Here is a 22,185-nt window from a genome sequence, read left to right on the forward strand (position 1 = left end):
TCCTCTTTGTCTAATTTTAATATCAACTTGCAAATCAATTAGGCGTTATTTAGGGTTTTTATTCGCTAATTTGTTCTTCAAGCTAAACAATAATGCGAAATCGAAAGTATAATTGGTTAATTAGGGTAATTAAGGAAGAAGAAAGGTGAAATTCGAAGGAAAATTAGTTAGTGGGACCCACCATGACTCCACCTAATATGTATACGTATTCTATGGCCGAACTGCTCTAGATTATTAAAGAAAAGAAAGATAATAATGTCGATTACAATTAAGCAAATTGGTCTTAAATAATTGTTGTTAGTGAAATGATGAGTAAGCTTAATAATAATGCTGATGATACTTTAAATAGCAAATTGTTCTTAAATAATTATTGTTAACGAGTAGGCTAAATAATGATGATACTTTAATCATATTAGCAAGTGCTAGTGTTACAGTATTTCAACGAAATGATTGAATTAATTAAGGGGTCATATTGTAGTACGGACTAATAGTATTTTACTTCTATTTATGTTGAACCAAGCATGAATCTTTTTGATCAAACTCAAAACTCGTACCATCTTTTCTCATCATTATTTTGCCTAGAAATGGACATTGTAGGCACAACGCTCTCTGTTGCCCAAACTTTGTTTGCAGCCTTGCAATGTTCGGAGGTCAATGAGACCCTCTCACTCTTTGGCTACAAATCTCACCTTGATGATCTTCAACGTACTGTTGAGGTTGTCAAGGCCGTGTTGCTCGATGCGGAATCCAAGCAAGAGCTCTCCCATGAAGCACAAGGTTGGCTTCAAGATCTCAAGGATGCTGTTTATGAAGCAGATGATCTAGTTGATGAGTTTGTCACACTCGCCGAGCAAAAGCAACTCCTAAAGGAGGATGGTGTTAGTCTTTCCAGAAAGGCGTGCCACTTCTTTTCTAATTTCAACCCACGTGGAATTGCATTCAAGATGTCTCGAGGGGTTAAACAGATCAAGAAAAAGTTGGATGCAATTGCTTACGATGATCAATTTCGCTTTAAGCTTGATCACGAGCCTATCAGGAAGAGAAGGCCTGAGACCTGTTCTTATGTGGATGCAACAGATATTATAGGGAGGGAAAATGACTTGGAGAACATCATTGGTATGTTGCTTGATTCTAATGTTCAACAAAATGTGTCGTATCTCACAATTGTGGGAATGGGAGGGTTGGGCAAAACTGCTCTTGCCCAACTTGTGTATGTTGATGAAAGGGTCAAAAGTGTGTTTCCGTTAAGGTTGTGGGCTTGTGTCTCTGATCATGATCAGAATCAACTAGACGTGAAAGAAATTGTTGGTAAGATTTTGGGAGAGAAGAATCATGAGGATTCCACCATGGATCTACTACAACTCAAACTTCGAGAAAAACTAGCAGGCAAAAGATTCTTACTCGTGTTAGATGATGTATGGACTGAGAATCGTACACAATGGAATGAGCTAGCAAAGTTCTTGATTGGAGATCAGAGGGGAAGTTGGATTGTGGCAACTACACGTTCCGAGTCAACGGCAAGAATCATAGGAAATGGCACGATGCACAACCTCCAGGGCTTGTCACATGAGAATTCATGGCGCTTATTTGAAAGATCGGCCTTTGGATCGGAGCAATCAAACCCTCATAATGACTTGGTTAAGATTGGGGGCGAGATTGTTCACAAATGTGCTCAAATACCTCTTGCTATAAAAGTGGCAGGAGGTATTTTGTATGGTCAAGACAAGAGTAAGTGGCTATCGTTTCGGGATATCGCCGGATTGGGCAACATTAGAGAGAGCCACAATGATATCATGCCGGTGTTAAAATTTAGCTACCATCATCTTGAATCTCCGTTAAAGTGTTGCTTTAGTTATTGTGCAGTGTTTCCGAAGAATTATATTATAGACAAGCAGATGTTGATACGCCTTTGGATGGCACAGGGGTATATTGTTCCAATAGACGAAGGTCAAAGCATAGAAGATGCAGGCGAGGAATATATATCTATATTGGTGCGGAGATGTTTTTTCCATAATGTACGATCAAAAAGTAGAAATGGAGAAATAGAGTCATTTATGATACATGATCTCATGCACGATGTTGCTCAAAGTGTCATAGGGAAGGAGCTTTGTACAATGAAAACGGCTAGTGGCAACCTAGATAAAAAGGTTCGTCATCTGTCTCTCGCTAGAAGCTCATTTGCAAAATACTCCTTTGGTAAGACTCATATTCGCTCATATTTTTATGCTGGCCACTGGCGTCAAGATGCTGATATGGACAGAGTCACACTAGAAGCAATCGTTACAAACTGCAGATGCTTAAGGACATTGGACCTAGCTAGGTCTATGATTAAGAGTTTACCAAACTCTATTGGAGGGCTATTACATTTGAGGTACGTAGATCTCTCATTTAATAAAGATTTGGAAATGCTGTCCAAGTCTGTAGCGAAATTATATAATCTGAAAACCTTGCTACTAAAAGGGTGTAATAAACTAAAAGAGTTGCCAAAAGATTTGAGTAGCTTGGTTAAGCTTGAGACGTTGGATTTAGATGGTTGCTCTAGTCTATCTTTTATGCCTAAAGGCATAGATAAGCTGAGTTGCCTTCGCACTTTGAATAAGTTTATTGTGGGTGGAGATGGGAGTTGTTCAAGTTGGAAGCAATGGTTTGATAGACTAGAATACCTAACGGCTCTTAACAATTTGAAGGGTCATCTTGAAATCGACATTAGGTGGCCTAATAATGCTACAAGTGTTCAAGAGAGCAATATAAGGGGAGGATTATACTTGAGGCACAAGGAACATCTCAATCGCATCAAAGTTGATTTCAAACTCGATGAATGTATTGGAAGAATAAATAACGATGTAGAAAGAAGATTGATGGAGGAGTTGCAGCCACATTCTAATCTAACAGAGTTAGTTGTGCGAGGATATCATGGTGCAAGGATGCCTAGTTGGGTAACCCTTCTACCAAATCTTGTAAATCTTTGTCTTATCAATTGCGGGGAACTGGACTACCTACCATGTTTGGGAAACTTGAGTAATCTAAGAGTCCTAACACTTTCAAAGTTAGACAAATTGGAGCACATTAATATTGAAGAAGATAACACACTACTCTTTCCATCCCTTGAACGCTTTGAGCTAAAGAATTTGCAAAAGTTGAAAGGGTGGATGAGAAGGGTAGAGGCAGGAGATCAACTCCTTGTTGATAGCAGCACCAGTGGGATACTTTTTCCTCAATTGAAGTCATTAAGAATAGAACGATGCCCGCTTTTGACATGTACTCCATGGTGTCCTAAATTGGAAAGATTGCATTTAGTCGCATTCAACAATAGACTCCAAATAATGAATACCGAAAGGGGTGAGATCGAGAATGCTTGTAATTCTCCATCATGTTCATTTTGTTGTGATCTTAGAAATTCGAGGAGTATTTCAATTCCCATATTGAAGGAGGTTGACATTGACGATGTGGCGTGGCTAAATTCACTACCCATGGAGGTTTTTAGGTGTCTCGAATTTATGACCATAAAAAAGAGCAAGGTAGAGACTTTGGAAGTAGTTGAGGAGGTGTTTCGTAGTTGCTCATCTTCATTGCGTTCCTTGTATATTATAGGTTGCTCCAAACTAAGGAGTATTTCTGGAGGAATTGAACATCTCACTGCTTTGGAGATGTTAGACATATACTACACCCATAATTTGAGTCTTTTAGAAGACGGAGAAGATGGCACGCCATGGAAATCCCTCTATCATTCGCTAACCTACATACAACTGATTGATCTCCCACAACTACAAAGGTTGCCAAATTGGATGCAGTTCTTGAAAGCCCTTCGAACCTTGTCTATAGTAAGCTGCAATCAGCTAGAATCAATGCCGAATTGGATGCCAAAACTCACTTCTCTCAGGAACCTTAAGATTTCGTATTGCTCCACACAGCTAGAGAGAAGATGCCAAAATCCAACCGGAGAAGACTGGCTTAACATTCAACACATCTCCTCCAAGGAAATCACCTCCAATAATGCTTCCTTTTTATTCTTACCACTAGATTTATGAGATGCCTTTTTATGTATGTAAATTTTTTGTAGAATAATTTCTATTATGCTCTTTTAACATTATTTATAGAATTCTTTGTGCCCATGTTGAACTTGGTAAACATTTTCAAGTGAATTACTGCACGAGAAGCAACACTTTGGTATTATTAATTGAAAAGTTAATTTGACCATTCCAGTTACCACATTTTTTTTTAATTCAAGTCTAATACTCTAATGTTTGTCTTTTGTAGCGAAATAAAACATTTGGATATCATGTTATGTTATACCATAATAACTACATAAGTTAAAGTGGGCAATAATAAATTAGAGTTGAAAGCAAACATAAGTAGTAACATGCAGTGGCGGATCCAGGATTTTGGGGGAGGGGTAGCACAACCGAAAACGTACACTATGACACTAAGTTCAAAATGCGCTAAGGCAAATTAGTTAATATAAAAGGGAATTAAAAAAAGTACATATTAATGTAAGCAATTACATTACATAAGTTAATATATCGAATCGCCAAATTGATAGATCGCATCTACTTTCGGTATTTGTTGAGAGAGTGCACGAAGAGGAAAGGAAGAGCAAAGAGCAACAACAATAAAGAATACTAGTTTCATGCTAGCCATATTTTCTTGCTACTTTTTTTTGGGTTGTGTTGTGATTAAAAAAGTGAGGGGAAGAGTATGTATTTATAGGATCTAAGGTTAGAAAAATCGATGTCTTAGTCGGTTATTTAATTCGGTTAAGGGTAAGTCTTAGAAGATTAGGTTTTACTAACTTGCAACAGAAGAAAAGAAATTAAAGTTATTGCTATTGCATTAGGATTAAAGTTTCCTAAATTAACGAGTTGTGCTAAATTCTAAAATTATAAGTAATTAAATTTCATTAAAAAAAAATATTTGTTTTATTATAGATCTTCTCTTAGGATTTCTAATCATGTATTGAAATCATGGTAATCATATTACCTTTTTTTTTTTAAAAAAAAACAATTTCAAATCATATCCTAATGTACTTAGATAATCATTACAATTTAAAAGTCAAAATAATAGGGCCTTAGATAAACGTTTTACAATTTATTAAAAGCCTTTTTTTTTTGAAACAATTTAAAACCATCCTTAATTAATTAAAATGTACATTAAACAATAAAATTAACACAATTAAATTTACTATGCGAACGATTTTCATAAAAATTGTTGAATTGTAAATTAATTCCCTATTTACGTAGGTTTAAAAACTTATTCCTACAATATTGTCCACGTAGGATTGGAAAAAGGTTTTTTTATTTTTTATTTTTATTTTTAACAAAGAATCGCTAACGGTGATAGCGGTTCTATACTTGTTATAAAACCGCTAACGCCGTTAGCGGTTCTTATATTAAGTTTTAACTTGTGAAGTTTTCTTATACAAGAACATAATACAAGAACCGCTAACGACATTAGCGGTTTTATAAGTATAGAACCGCTATCACCGTTAGCGGTTCTTTGCAAAAAAAAAAAAAAAAAAAAAAAAAAAAAAAAAAAAAAACAAACCTAAGTGGACAATATTGTGGGAATAAGTTTTTAAACCGACGCAAAAAGACCCAATTATTTTGACTTTTAAATTGTAATGATTATCTATTCTCTTCGTATTTTCATAAGTGAAATGTTTAATTTATGTTTTGCACTTATGTTTATACAAAACTTTGACTAATGATATCCTTAAATTTTATTAATTAAAATTATAACAATTAAAATACTAATAAACTACGAGTATTTATTAAATAATTTATTATGCATAAATCACAAACATTAATCAAAGTAGTTGGATTAGGTGAGCGGTGTAAAAGTCAAAACGTTTTAATTTTTTTTTTTAAAAAAATACACAGGGAGTATCATACATTCATAACAATAGCAAATGTACAAAAAAGTTATTTTAAAATACTTTACAAATTGCTTGAAATTGTAAATTACAAACCACGACAAATTATGTGTGAATCAAATCACTTTTAGCTTCTCATACGCATTTTTAAGACTGTAAATATCAATTCCCTTAAAATTAGACATTGACTAATGGCATTAATATGCTATTATAAATTGTACACAAGAATGATAGATATTCTTGGATTAGAGATTATAACGAGGGAATGGATTTCATATTTCATGAACAAGTCATTGACTATTCTGTTTTATTGTGTTTCATAATCATAAATCTGGAACAAGCATCTCGTTTATTCCGCGGAAGACAAAGCATGGCTAAAATTATGCTTAAAAAAAAATAGAATTCCAGGATCAAGTATTCATTATTTGGAGTCTCTTGTTGATTGTGACAAAATACAATTTTCCCATCCTAGGACACCAACATGGAATACATGACTTCAATTCGGAGTAATAAGGGTAATTGAATTTGGATAAACAAAAACAAAAAAAATACAGTAAGTCGTGTGGGCCATGTTGATTTATAAGAGTCATTTTATTTAATTTTATGATCTGAGTAACCCCATTTGTCCATTAATGTAACCTAAATCGACTATACGAATAATATCAGTTATTTCCCTGACTATTCATCGTTGTAAATTTATTAAAAGTAGATATTAATAAAATTTACATTGATACAATTCAAACTTGATCCCACATGACAATGATTTATTGTATCTATATATAAATCACAAAAGCTAGTCAATGCAAATCAAAATTTGTTAATTGTGTAAAAATGTTAAAGTATGTCAACTAAAAAAATGGAAGAAGTAACTCTTATGAATAGTGTTTGGACAATTATACCCTTTAAAATGTTTGTTTATTTATTTGTTCTTATTAATGTTAATTGTCTCTATTTTTTAACTCTTAAGAATATTGTGTGCACATTTATACCTATCCTATCTTTGAATTTTTTTTGAAATAATTCTTATGAATAGTGTTAAGATGATTATACCCTTTAAAATGTTTATTTACTTCTTTGCTCTCATTAATGTTTATTGTCTCTTTTTTTAGCTTTTAAGAATAGTGTGTGGACATTTATAACCCTTAAAATATTTGTTTACGTATTTCCTCGCATTAATGCTACCAACCACTAAAGTTGTGACATAAGGCCAAACCGTAAGAGAACCTCAGACATGGTTGTCACACACTTTAGCCGACCTAGTAAAAAATAAAAAAAAAATAAAGAAAATTAACCTCATTTGGTCATTCGAGTAACACCTATTATTTTATTTTGACTTATAATATAATACTTCCAGTGTAATTATTCTTATATACAAAAATATCTGCATACTCCCGATACAAATATCTCTATTTTAAAGTTAATTTAATATATTAATGCTTGATCACAAAGTCTTATATATGGCTAGTCACATGGTGTCAACCTTACATAATCACATACAAGACAATTAATTAAGTAATAGGGGGTTACATTGATAAGCAAATGAGGTTACCTTAACGTGTATGTAGGTTATTTAAATGAGAACTAGGGTTACTCTCTTAAATAAGTGAAAATACTCGAATGAACAAATGAAGTTACTTATTTCTAAATTACTTGAATTCACTCATATAATAAATTTAGGTTACTTTTATGGACAACATGAGGTTACTCTAATGAAAAATTGAAGTTACTCATACATATAAATGAAGATTACTCTTATAAATTAATGTGGTCACACCGTGTGGCTAGCCACATACAAAACTTCATACTTCATATATATGATATCTAATCATTGTTTTTCACTATCTTATTTCCTTATTAGCTATATAAAATCACCAATTGCAACCTTCTTTGGGAATAAAGGGAATAGTTTTTACATTATTATTTAAAGTTAATTCTTTCCCATTTATTAATTACTTTTAACTTTTATTACTATTTGTTTGTGATTATTAGGTTCTATAGTAAAGTTTCATCATTAATTTTAAATTTTAAATTCTACATTTCTACAACCAACCGATCAATTGAAGAAGAACAAACAAATAACGCAAGTTCGTGGAAGGCGGAACCACTAGGATTAATCTTTTAATTGTTTTGCTTTGAAATTAGCTGATATTGATGTTCACCTACTTCCTAAATTTCTCTTTTTATATATGATTTTCTTCTTTAATCAACTTGCTATGTATATAATGGATATTATTGAATTCAAGGTGAAATTAAATACTTTTATATTGCAATATTTGTACTACAACTTTCTAAATTAATAACGGTTGCAAATCTTGCAATATTAAATAAACGAATAAAATACAATTTTTTAAGGAAAATTTGAAAAATGCCACCGGCTATTGTTGTCATTTTGTACAATACCACCGTAAATTATTACTTTTTTTTTTTTATTGTATTTTACCACCTAGTTTAATCTAAAACACTAAAAACTACCACTATTTTTGCCCGACTCCCCTATACAATGTCACAGTGGGTCCCACTACCAATTGTTCTTCTCTTTTCAATTCCTTGATTCTCACCTATGTTCTTCCTTCTCTTCCTCTTTGTCTAATTTTAATATCAACTTGCAAATCAATTAGGCGTTATTTAGGGTTTTTATTCGCTAATTTGTTCTTCAAGCTAAACAATAATGCGAAATCGAAAGTATAATTGGTTAATTAGGGTAATTAAGGAAGAAGAAAGGTGAAATTCGAAGGAAAATTAGTTAGTGGGACCCACCATGACTCCACCTAATATGTATACGTATTCTATGGCCGAACTGCTCTAGATTATTAAAGAAAAGAAAGATAATAATGTCGATTACAATTAAGCAAATTGGTCTTAAATAATTGTTGTTAGTGAAATGATGAGTAAGCTTAATAATAATGCTGATGATACTTTAAATAGCAAATTGTTCTTAAATAATTATTGTTAACGAGTAGGCTAAATAATGATGATACTTTAATCATATTAGCAAGTGCTAGTGTTACAGTATTTCAACGAAATGATTGAATTAATTAAGGGGTCATATTGTAGTACGGACTAATAGTATTTTACTTCTATTTATGTTGAACCAAGCATGAATCTTTTTGATCAAACTCAAAACTCGTACCATCTTTTCTCATCATTATTTTGCCTAGAAATGGACATTGTAGGCACAACGCTCTCTGTTGCCCAAACTTTGTTTGCAGCCATGCAATGTTCGGAGGTCAATGAGACCCTCTCACTCTTTGGCTACAAATCTCACCTTGATGATCTTCAACGTACTGTTGAGGTTGTCAAGGCCGTGTTGCTCGATGCGGAATCCAAGCAAGAGCTCTCCCATGAAGCACAAGGTTGGCTTCAAGATCTCAAGGATGCTGTTTATGAAGCAGATGATCTAGTTGATGAGTTTGTCACACTCGCCGAGCAAAAGCAACTCCTAAAGGAGGATGGTGTTAGTCTTTCCAGAAAGGCGTGCCACTTCTTTTCTAATTTCAACCCACGTGGAATTGCATTCAAGATGTCTCGAGGGGTTAAACAGATCAAGAAAAAGTTGGATGCAATTGCTTACGATGATCAATTTCGCTTTAAGCTTGATCACGAGCCTATCAGGAAGAGAAGGCCTGAGACCTGTTCTTATGTGGATGCAACAGATATTATAGGGAGGGAAAATGACTTGGAGAACATCATTGGTATGTTGCTTGATTCTAATGTTCAACAAAATGTGTCGTATCTCACAATTGTGGGAATGGGAGGGTTGGGCAAAACTGCTCTTGCCCAACTTGTGTATGTTGATGAAAGGGTCAAAAGTGTGTTTCCGTTAAGGTTGTGGGCTTGTGTCTCTGATCATGATCAGAATCAACTAGACGTGAAAGAAATTGTTGGTAAGATTTTGGGAGAGAAGAATCATGAGGATTCCACCATGGATCTACTACAACTCAAACTTCGAGAAAAACTAGCAGGCAAAAGATTCTTACTCGTGTTAGATGATGTATGGACTGAGAATCGTACACAATGGAATGAGCTAGCAAAGTTCTTGATTGGAGATCAGAGGGGAAGTTGGATTGTGGCAACTACACGTTCCGAGTCAACGGCAAGAATCATAGGAAATGGCACGATGCACAACCTCCAGGGCTTGTCACATGAGAATTCATGGCGCTTATTTGAAAGATCGGCCTTTGGATCGGAGCAATCAAACCCTCATAATGACTTGGTTAAGATTGGGGGCGAGATTGTTCACAAATGTGCTCAAATACCTCTTGCTATAAAAGTGGCAGGAGGTATTTTGTATGGTCAAGACAAGAGTAAGTGGCTATCGTTTCGGGATATCGCCGGATTGGGCAACATTAGAGAGAGCCACAATGATATCATGCCGGTGTTAAAATTTAGCTACCATCATCTTGAATCTCCGTTAAAGTGTTGCTTTAGTTATTGTGCAGTGTTTCCGAAGAATTATATTATAGACAAGCAGATGTTGATACGCCTTTGGATGGCACAGGGGTATATTGTTCCAATAGACGAAGGTCAAAGCATAGAAGATGCAGGCGAGGAATATATATCTATATTGGTGCGGAGATGTTTTTTCCATAATGTACGATCAAAAAGTAGAAATGGAGAAATAGAGTCATTTATGATACATGATCTCATGCACGATGTTGCTCAAAGTGTCATAGGGAAGGAGCTTTGTACAATGAAAACGGCTAGTGGCAACCTAGATAAAAAGGTTCGTCATCTGTCTCTCGCTAGAAGCTCATTTGCAAAATACTCCTTTGGTAAGACTCATATTCGCTCATATTTTTATGCTGGCCACTGGCGTCAAGATGCTGATATGGACAGAGTCACACTAGAAGCAATCGTTACAAACTGCAGATGCTTAAGGACATTGGACCTAGCTAGGTCTATGATTAAGAGTTTACCAAACTCTATTGGAGGGCTATTACATTTGAGGTACGTAGATCTCTCATTTAATAAAGATTTGGAAATGCTGTCCAAGTCTGTAGCGAAATTATATAATCTGAAAACCTTGCTACTAAAAGGGTGTAATAAACTAAAAGAGTTGCCAAAAGATTTGAGTAGCTTGGTTAAGCTTGAGACGTTGGATTTAGATGGTTGCTCTAGTCTATCTTTTATGCCTAAAGGCATAGATAAGCTGAGTTGCCTTCGCACTTTGAATAAGTTTATTGTGGGTGGAGATGGGAGTTGTTCAAGTTGGAAGCAATGGTTTGATAGACTAGAATACCTAACGGCTCTTAACAATTTGAAGGGTCATCTTGAAATCGACATTAGGTGGCCTAATAATGCTACAAGTGTTCAAGAGAGCAATATAAGGGGAGGATTATACTTGAGGCACAAGGAACATCTCAATCGCATCAAAGTTGATTTCAAACTCGATGAATGTATTGGAAGAATAAATAACGATGTAGAAAGAAGATTGATGGAGGAGTTGCAGCCACATTCTAATCTAACAGAGTTAGTTGTGCGAGGATATCATGGTGCAAGGATGCCTAGTTGGGTAACCCTTCTACCAAATCTTGTAAATCTTTGTCTTATCAATTGCGGGGAACTGGACTACCTACCATGTTTGGGAAACTTGAGTAATCTAAGAGTCCTAACACTTTCAAAGTTAGACAAATTGGAGCACATTAATATTGAAGAAGATAACACACTACTCTTTCCATCCCTTGAACGCTTTGAGCTAAAGAATTTGCAAAAGTTGAAAGGGTGGATGAGAAGGGTAGAGGCAGGAGATCAACTCCTTGTTGATAGCAGCACCAGTGGGATACTTTTTCCTCAATTGAAGTCATTAAGAATAGAACGATGCCCGCTTTTGACATGTACTCCATGGTGTCCTAAATTGGAAAGATTGCATTTAGTCGCATTCAACAATAGACTCCAAATAATGAATACCGAAAGGGGTGAGATCGAGAATGCTTGTAATTCTCCATCATGTTCATTTTGTTGTGATCTTAGAAATTCGAGGAGTATTTCAATTCCCATATTGAAGGAGGTTGACATTGACGATGTGGCGTGGCTAAATTCACTACCCATGGAGGTTTTTAGGTGTCTCGAATTTATGACCATAAAAAAGAGCAAGGTAGAGACTTTGGAAGTAGTTGAGGAGGTGTTTCGTAGTTGCTCATCTTCATTGCGTTCCTTGTATATTATAGGTTGCTCCAAACTAAGGAGTATTTCTGGAGGAATTGAACATCTCACTGCTTTGGAGATGTTAGACATATACTACACCCATAATTTGAGTCTTTTAGAAGACGGAGAAGATGGCACGCCATGGAAATCCCTCTATCATTCGCTAACCTACATACAACTGATTGATCTCCCACAACTACAAAGGTTGCCAAATTGGATGCAGTTCTTGAAAGCCCTTCGAACCTTGTCTATAGTAAGCTGCAATCAGCTAGAATCAATGCCGAATTGGATGCCAAAACTCACTTCTCTCAGGAACCTTAAGATTTCGTATTGCTCCACACAGCTAGAGAGAAGATGCCAAAATCCAACCGGAGAAGACTGGCTTAACATTCAACACATCTCCTCCAAGGAAATCACCTCCAATAATGCTTCCTTTTTATTCTTACCACTAGATTTATGAGATGCCTTTTTATGTATGTAAATTTTTTGTAGAATAATTTCTATTATGCTCTTTTAACATTATTTATAGAATTCTTTGTGCCCATGTTGAACTTGGTAAACATTTTCAAGTGAATTACTGCACGAGAAGCAACACTTTGGTATTATTAATTGAAAAGTTAATTTGACCATTCCAGTTACCACATTTTTTTTTAATTCAAGTCTAATACTCTAATGTTTGTCTTTTGTAGCGAAATAAAACATTTGGATATCATGTTATGTTATACCATAATAACTACATAAGTTAAAGTGGGCAATAATAAATTAGAGTTGAAAGCAAACATAAGTAGTAACATGCAGTGGCGGATCCAGGATTTTGGGGGAGGGGTAGCACAACCGAAAACGTACACTATGACACTAAGTTCAAAATGCGCTAAGGCAAATTAGTTAATATAAAAGGGAATTAAAAAAAGTACATATTAATGTAAGCAATTACATTACATAAGTTAATATATCGAATCGCCAAATTGATAGATCGCATCTACTTTCGGTATTTGTTGAGAGAGTGCACGAAGAGGAAAGGAAGAGCAAAGAGCAACAACAATAAAGAATACTAGTTTCATGCTAGCCATATTTTCTTGCTACTTTTTTTTGGGTTGTGTTGTGATTAAAAAAGTGAGGGGAAGAGTATGTATTTATAGGATCTAAGGTTAGAAAAATCGATGTCTTAGTCGGTTATTTAATTCGGTTAAGGGTAAGTCTTAGAAGATTAGGTTTTACTAACTTGCAACAGAAGAAAAGAAATTAAAGTTATTGCTATTGCATTAGGATTAAAGTTTCCTAAATTAACGAGTTGTGCCAAATTCTAAAATTATAAGTAATTAAATTTCATTAAAAAAAAATATTTGTTTTATTATAGATCTTCTCTTAGGATTTCTAATCATGTATTGAAATCATGGTAATCATATTACCTTTTTTTTTTTAAAAAAAAACAATTTCAAATCATATCCTAATGTACTTAGATAATCATTACAATTTAAAAGTCAAAATAATAGGGCCTTAGATAAACGTTTTACAATTTATTAAAAGCCTTTTTTTTTTGAAACAATTTAAAACCATCCTTAATTAATTAAAATGTACATTAAACAATAAAATTAACACAATTAAATTTACTATGCGAACGATTTTCATAAAAATTGTTGAATTGTAAATTAATTCCCTATTTACGTAGGTTTAAAAACTTATTCCTACAATATTGTCCACGTAGGATTGGAAAAAGGTTTTTTTATTTTTTATTTTTATTTTTAACAAAGAATCGCTAACGGTGATAGCGGTTCTATACTTGTTATAAAACCGCTAACGCCGTTAGCGGTTCTTATATTAAGTTTTAACTTGTGAAGTTTTCTTATACAAGAACATAATACAAGAACCGCTAACGACATTAGCGGTTTTATAAGTATAGAACCGCTATCACCGTTAGCGGTTCTTTGCAAAAAAAAAAAAAAAAAAAAAAAAAAAAAAAAAAAAAAACAAACCTAAGTGGACAATATTGTGGGAATAAGTTTTTAAACCGACGCAAAAAGACCCAATTATTTTGACTTTTAAATTGTAATGATTATCTATTCTCTTCGTATTTTCATAAGTGAAATGTTTAATTTATGTTTTGCACTTATGTTTATACAAAACTTTGACTAATGATATCCTTAAATTTTATTAATTAAAATTATAACAATTAAAATACTAATAAACTACGAGTATTTATTAAATAATTTATTATGCATAAATCACAAACATTAATCAAAGTAGTTGGATTAGGTGAGCGGTGTAAAAGTCAAAACGTTTTAATTTTTTTTTTTAAAAAAATACACAGGGAGTATCATACATTCATAACAATAGCAAATGTACAAAAAAGTTATTTTAAAATACTTTACAAATTGCTTGAAATTGTAAATTACAAACCACGACAAATTATGTGTGAATCAAATCACTTTTAGCTTCTCATACGCATTTTTAAGACTGTAAATATCAATTCCCTTAAAATTAGACATTGACTAATGGCATTAATATGCTATTATAAATTGTACACAAGAATGATAGATATTCTTGGATTAGAGATTATAACGAGGGAATGGATTTCATATTTCATGAACAAGTCATTGACTATTCTGTTTTATTGTGTTTCATAATCATAAATCTGGAACAAGCATCTCGTTTATTCCGCGGAAGACAAAGCATGGCTAAAATTATGCTTAAAAAAAAATAGAATTCCAGGATCAAGTATTCATTATTTGGAGTCTCTTGTTGATTGTGACAAAATACAATTTTCCCATCCTAGGACACCAACATGGAATACATGACTTCAATTCGGAGTAATAAGGGTAATTGAATTTGGATAAACAAAAACAAAAAAAATACAGTAAGTCGTGTGGGCCATGTTGATTTATAAGAGTCATTTTATTTAATTTTATGATCTGAGTAACCCCATTTGTCCATTAATGTAACCTAAATCGACTATACGAATAATATCAGTTATTTCCCTGACTATTCATCGTTGTAAATTTATTAAAAGTAGATATTAATAAAATTTACATTGATACAATTCAAACTTGATCCCACATGACAATGATTTATTGTATCTATATATAAATCACAAAAGCTAGTCAATGCAAATCAAAATTTGTTAATTGTGTAAAAATGTTAAAGTATGTCAACTAAAAAAATGGAAGAAGTAACTCTTATGAATAGTGTTTGGACAATTATACCCTTTAAAATGTTTGTTTATTTATTTGTTCTTATTAATGTTAATTGTCTCTATTTTTTAACTCTTAAGAATATTGTGTGCACATTTATACCTATCCTATCTTTGAATTTTTTTTGAAATAATTCTTATGAATAGTGTTAAGATGATTATACCCTTTAAAATGTTTATTTACTTCTTTGCTCTCATTAATGTTTATTGTCTCTTTTTTTAGCTTTTAAGAATAGTGTGTGGACATTTATAACCCTTAAAATATTTGTTTACGTATTTCCTCGCATTAATGCTACCAACCACTAAAGTTGTGACATAAGGCCAAACCGTAAGAGAACCTCAGACATGGTTGTCACACACTTTAGCCGACCTAGTAAAAAATAAAAAAAAAATAAAGAAAATTAACCTCATTTGGTCATTCGAGTAACACCTATTATTTTATTTTGACTTATAATATAATACTTCCAGTGTAATTATTCTTATATACAAAAATATCTGCATACTCCCGATACAAATATCTCTATTTTAAAGTTAATTTAATATATTAATGCTTGATCACAAAGTCTTATATATGGCTAGTCACATGGTGTCAACCTTACATAATCACATACAAGACAATTAATTAAGTAATAGGGGGTTACATTGATAAGCAAATGAGGTTACCTTAACGTGTATGTAGGTTATTTAAATGAGAACTAGGGTTACTCTCTTAAATAAGTGAAAATACTCGAATGAACAAATGAAGTTACTTATTTCTAAATTACTTGAATTCACTCATATAATAAATTTAGGTTACTTTTATGGACAACATGAGGTTACTCTAATGAAAAATTGAAGTTACTCATACATATAAATGAAGATTACTCTTATAAATTAATGTGGTCACACCGTGTGGCTAGCCACATACAAAACTTCATACTTCATATATATGATATCTAATCATTGTTTTTCACTATCTTATTTCCTTATTAGCTATATAAAATCACCAATTGCAACCTTCTTTGGGAATAAAGGGAATAGTTTTTACATTATTATTTAAAGTTAATTCTTTCCCATTTATTAATTACTTTTAACTTTTATTACTATTTGTTTGTGATTATTAGGTTCTATAGTAAAGTTTCATCATTAATTTTAAATTTTAAATTCTACATTTCTACAACCAACCGATCAATTGAAGAAGAACAAACAAATAACGCAAGTTCGTGGAAGGCGGAACCACTAGGATTAATCTTTTAATTGTTTTGCTTTGAAATTAGCTGATATTGATGTTCACCTACTTCCTAAATTTCTCTTTTTATATATGATTTTCTTCTTTAATCAACTTGCTATGTATATAATGGATATTATTGAATTCAAGGTGAAATTAAATACTTTTATATTGCAATATTTGTACTACAACTTTCTAAATTAATAACGGTTGCAAATCTTGCAATATTAAATAAACGAATAAAATACAATTTTTTAAGGAAAATTTGAAAAATGCCACCGGCTATTGTTGTCATTTTGTACAATACCACCGTAAATTATTACTTTTTTTTTTTATTGTATTTTACCACCTAGTTTAATCTAAAACACTAAAAACTACCACTATTTTTGCCCGACTCCCCTATACAATGTCACAGTGGGTCCCACTACCAATTGTTCTTCTCTTTTCAATTCCTTGATTCTCACCTATGTTCTTCCTTCTCTTCCTCTTTGTCTAATTTTAATATCAACTTGCAAATCAATTAGGCGTTATTTAGGGTTTTTATTCGCTAATTTGTTCTTCAAGCTAAACAATAATGCGAAATCGAAAGTATAATTGGTTAATTAGGGTAATTAAGGAAGAAGAAAGGTGAAATTCGAAGGAAAATTAGTTAGTGGGACCCACCATGACTCCACCTAATATGTATACGTATTCTATGGCCGAACTGCTCTAGATTATTAAAGAAAAGAAAGATAATAATGTCGATTACAATTAAGCAAATTGGTCTTAAATAATTGTTGTTAGTGAAATGATGAGTAAGCTTAATAATAATGCTGATGATACTTTAAATAGCAAATTGTTCTTAAATAATTATTGTTAACGAGTAGGCTAAATAATGATGATACTTTAATCATATTAGCAAGTGCTAGTGTTACAGTATTTCAACGAAATGATTGAATTAATTAAGGGGTCATATTGTAGTACGGACTAATAGTATTTTACTTCTATTTATGTTGAACCAAGCATGAATCTTTTTGATCAAACTCAAAACTCGTACCATCTTTTCTCATCATTATTTTGCCTAGAAATGGACATTGTAGGCACAACGCTCTCTGTTGCCCAAACTTTGTTTGCAGCCTTGCAATGTTCGGAGGTCAATGAGACCCTCTCACTCTTTGGCTACAAATCTCACCTTGATGATCTTCAACGTACTGTTGAGGTTGTCAAGGCCGTGTTGCTCGATGCGGAATCCAAGCAAGAGCTCTCCCATGAAGCACAAGGTTGGCTTCAAGATCTCAAGGATGCTGTTTATGAAGCAGATGATCTAGTTGATGAGTTTGTCACACTCGCCGAGCAAAAGCAACTCCTAAAGGAGGATGGTGTTAGTCTTTCCAGAAAGGCGTGCCACTTCTTTTCTAATTTCAACCCACGTGGAATTGCATTCAAGATGTCTCGAGGGGTTAAACAGATCAAGAAAAAGTTGGATGCAATTGCTTACGATGATCAATTTCGCTTTAAGCTTGATCACGAGCCTATCAGGAAGAGAAGGCCTGAGACCTGTTCTTATGTGGATGCAACAGATATTATAGGGAGGGAAAATGACTTGGAGAACATCATTGGTATGTTGCTTGATTCTAATGTTCAACAAAATGTGTCGTATCTCACAATTGTGGGAATGGGAGGGTTGGGCAAAACTGCTCTTGCCCAACTTGTGTATGTTGATGAAAGGGTCAAAAGTGTGTTTCCGTTAAGGTTGTGGGCTTGTGTCTCTGATCATGATCAGAATCAACTAGACGTGAAAGAAATTGTTGGTAAGATTTTGGGAGAGAAGAATCATGAGGATTCCACCATGGATCTACTACAACTCAAACTTCGAGAAAAACTAGCAGGCAAAAGATTCTTACTCGTGTTAGATGATGTATGGACTGAGAATCGTACACAATGGAATGAGCTAGCAAAGTTCTTGATTGGAGATCAGAGGGGAAGTTGGATTGTGGCAACTACACGTTCCGAGTCAACGGCAAGAATCATAGGAAATGGCACGATGCACAACCTCCAGGGCTTGTCACATGAGAATTCATGGCGCTTATTTGAAAGATCGGCCTTTGGATCGGAGCAATCAAACCCTCATAATGACTTGGTTAAGATTGGGGGCGAGATTGTTCACAAATGTGCTCAAATACCTCTTGCTATAAAAGTGGCAGGAGGTATTTTGTATGGTCAAGACAAGAGTAAGTGGCTATCGTTTCGGGATATCGCCGGATTGGGCAACATTAGAGAGAGCCACAATGATATCATGCCGGTGTTAAAATTTAGCTACCATCATCTTGAATCTCCGTTAAAGTGTTGCTTTAGTTATTGTGCAGTGTTTCCGAAGAATTATATTATAGACAAGCAGATGTTGATACGCCTTTGGATGGCACAGGGGTATATTGTTCCAATAGACGAAGGTCAAAGCATAGAAGATGCAGGCGAGGAATATATATCTATATTGGTGCGGAGATGTTTTTTCCATAATGTACGATCAAAAAGTAGAAATGGAGAAATAGAGTCATTTATGATACATGATCTCATGCACGATGTTGCTCAAAGTGTCATAGGGAAGGAGCTTTGTACAATGAAAACGGCTAGTGGCAACCTAGATAAAAAGGTTCGTCATCTGTCTCTCGCTAGAAGCTCATTTGCAAAATACTCCTTTGGTAAGACTCATATTCGCTCATATTTTTATGCTGGCCACTGGCGTCAAGATGCTGATATGGACAGAGTCACACTAGAAGCAATCGTTACAAACTGCAGATGCTTAAGGACATTGGACCTAGCTAGGTCTATGATTAAGAGTTTACCAAACTCTATTGGAGGGCTATTACATTTGAGGTACGTAGATCTCTCATTTAATAAAGATTTGGAAATGCTGTCCAAGTCTGTAGCGAAATTATATAATCTGAAAACCTTGCTACTAAAAGGGTGTAATAAACTAAAAGAGTTGCCAAAAGATTTGAGTAGCTTGGTTAAGCTTGAGACGTTGGATTTAGATGGTTGCTCTAGTCTATCTTTTATGCCTAAAGGCATAGATAAGCTGAGTTGCCTTCGCACTTTGAATAAGTTTATTGTGGGTGGAGATGGGAGTTGTTCAAGTTGGAAGCAATGGTTTGATAGACTAGAATACCTAACGGCTCTTAACAATTTGAAGGGTCATCTTGAAATCGACATTAGGTGGCCTAATAATGCTACAAGTGTTCAAGAGAGCAATATAAGGGGAGGATTATACTTGAGGCACAAGGAACATCTCAATCGCATCAAAGTTGATTTCAAACTCGATGAATGTATTGGAAGAATAAATAACGATGTAGAAAGAAGATTGATGGAGGAGTTGCAGCCACATTCTAATCTAACAGAGTTAGTTGTGCGAGGATATCATGGTGCAAGGATGCCTAGTTGGGTAACCCTTCTACCAAATCTTGTAAATCTTTGTCTTATCAATTGCGGGGAACTGGACTACCTACCATGTTTGGGAAACTTGAGTAATCTAAGAGTCCTAACACTTTCAAAGTTAGACAAATTGGAGCACATTAATATTGAAGAAGATAACACACTACTCTTTCCATCCCTTGAACGCTTTGAGCTAAAGAATTTGCAAAAGTTGAAAGGGTGGATGAGAAGGGTAGAGGCAGGAGATCAACTCCTTGTTGATAGCAGCACCAGTGGGATACTTTTTCCTCAATTGAAGTCATTAAGAATAGAACGATGCCCGCTTTTGACATGTACTCCATGGTGTCCTAAATTGGAAAGATTGCATTTAGTCGCATTCAACAATAGACTCCAAATAATGAATACCGAAAGGGGTGAGATCGAGAATGCTTGTAATTCTCCATCATGTTCATTTTGTTGTGATCTTAGAAATTCGAGGAGTATTTCAATTCCCATATTGAAGGAGGTTGACATTGACGATGTGGCGTGGCTAAATTCACTACCCATGGAGGTTTTTAGGTGTCTCGAATTTATGACCATAAAAAAGAGCAAGGTAGAGACTTTGGAAGTAGTTGAGGAGGTGTTTCGTAGTTGCTCATCTTCATTGCGTTCCTTGTATATTATAGGTTGCTCCAAACTAAGGAGTATTTCTGGAGGAATTGAACATCTCACTGCTTTGGAGATGTTAGACATATACTACACCCATAATTTGAGTCTTTTAGAAGACGGAGAAGATGGCACGCCATGGAAATCCCTCTATCATTCGCTAACCTACATACAACTGATTGATCTCCCACAACTACAAAGGTTGCCAAATTGGATGCAGTTCTTGAAAGCCCTTCGAACCTTGTCTATAGTAAGCTGCAATCAGCTAGAATCAATGCCGAATTGGATGCCAAAACTCACTTCTCTCAGGAACCTTAAGATTTCGTATTGCTCCACACAGCTAGAGAGAAGATGCCAAAATCCAACCGGAGAAGACTGGCTTAACATTCAACACATCTCCTCCAAGGAAATCACCTCCAATAATGCTTCCTTTTTATTCTTACCACTAGATTTATGAGATGCCTTTTTATGTATGTAAATTTTTTGTAGAATAATTTCTATTATGCTCTTTTAACATTATTTATAGAATTCTTTGTGCCCATGTTGAACTTGGTAAACATTTTCAAGTGAATTACTGCACGAGAAGCAACACTTTGGTATTATTAATTGAAAAGTTAATTTGACCATTCCAGTTACCACATTTTTTTTTAATTCAAGTCTAATACTCTAATGTTTGTCTTTTGTAGCGAAATAAAACATTTGGATATCATGTTATGTTATACCATAATAACTACATAAGTTAAAGTGGGCAATAATAAATTAGAGTTGAAAGCAAACATAAGTAGTAACATGCAGTGGCGGATCCAGGATTTTGGGGGAGGGGTAGCACAACCGAAAACGTACACTATGACACTAAGTTCAAAATGCGCTAAGGCAAATTAGTTAATATAAAAGGGAATTAAAAAAAGTACATATTAATGTAAGCAATTACATTACAATACTAATGGATCGAATTGCATAAGATAGCAACCTTAGACATCAAAGTAAATGTAACTACAAAGTGCAAACTACTTACATGTCTCATAAACAAAAACACGAAAATGGATCGAATTTAACTTATTCCTATCAACCCAAATCTCTTCGAAAACATACCAGAACATATCCTAAAATCCAACATAGGCAATAAAATACCCAGGGGCTCAAAGTGTTGCATTCAAGTTCAACAAATTGGTAAAACCCATAAATTTATGGACATAATATAATGAAATTATGAAAACGAGCTTTGACAAAATTAATAATTCAATGGACGACTATGATAAGAAATTAAATCTGAGCCGTTTATTATGTTTTTTTGCTTAATCTTAGCCTTTGAATATTACATTTTCAAAAAAAAAATAAAAATTTAATTTACACATCATTTAAGTCATGACCAGTCAGCAACCAATCAGCAAAGTGTTGTTTGTTTTCATACTTTTAGAAGGTTAATTTTGTTCCCCAATTTACAATATTATAAAAAACCATCCAAGTCAATTATAAAATAGTTAACAATTATTTTTAGATGAGAACTCATATTAATAGTTTCAACCTTCTTTAATGGCGTACTTCATCATTAATTTTTAACCTTATTTTTCATCCAAAATTCATTCGTATATATGATATCAATAAGATTAATGTAATCATCATATTTATGCGTCAATATAAAATTAATTTATAAGATTGAAATCAATGTAAGTATATGTATACACAATTTGATTAAAGCAATAGCGTAATATTTTATAATATTGT

General features: G+C 33.8%; 3 protein-coding genes across 3 annotated transcripts; all 3 read left to right on the top strand.

Annotated features, from left to right (window-relative positions):
• Positions 1–584: 584 nt before the first annotated feature.
• On the top strand, positions 585–4,028 carry LOC145633167 (putative disease resistance protein RGA1). The gene has a single exon (XM_081685446.1). The coding sequence runs from the start codon at positions 585–587 to the stop codon at positions 4,026–4,028; it is 3,444 nt and encodes a 1,147-aa protein (XP_081541572.1).
• Positions 4,029–9,029: 5,001 nt separating this feature from the next.
• Positions 9,030–12,473, top strand: LOC145633168 (putative disease resistance protein RGA1). The gene has a single exon (XM_081685447.1). It carries the CDS (start codon positions 9,030–9,032, stop codon positions 12,471–12,473), a length of 3,444 nt encoding a protein of 1,147 aa, XP_081541573.1.
• Positions 12,474–17,473: 5,000 nt separating this feature from the next.
• LOC145633169 (putative disease resistance protein RGA1) lies at positions 17,474–20,917 on the top strand. Its single transcript, XM_081685448.1, has one exon. It carries the CDS (start codon positions 17,474–17,476, stop codon positions 20,915–20,917), a length of 3,444 nt encoding a protein of 1,147 aa, XP_081541574.1.
• Positions 20,918–22,185: the final 1,268 nt, after the last annotated feature.

The sequence above is a fragment of the Chenopodium album genome, chromosome 5, assembly GCF_948465745.1.
Source record: "Chenopodium album chromosome 5, dcCheAlbu1.1, whole genome shotgun sequence".
NCBI lineage: Eukaryota > Viridiplantae > Streptophyta > Magnoliopsida > Caryophyllales > Amaranthaceae > Chenopodium > Chenopodium album.

What these genes read in the sequence shown, in the direction of transcription:
- LOC145633169 (XM_081685448.1), top strand. Translation starts at nt 17,474, where the DNA reads ATGGACATTGTAGGCACAACGCTCTCTGTTGCCCAAACTTTGTTTGCA.
- LOC145633168 (XM_081685447.1), top strand. Translation starts at nt 9,030, where the DNA reads ATGGACATTGTAGGCACAACGCTCTCTGTTGCCCAAACTTTGTTTGCA.
- LOC145633167 (XM_081685446.1), top strand. Translation starts at nt 585, where the DNA reads ATGGACATTGTAGGCACAACGCTCTCTGTTGCCCAAACTTTGTTTGCA.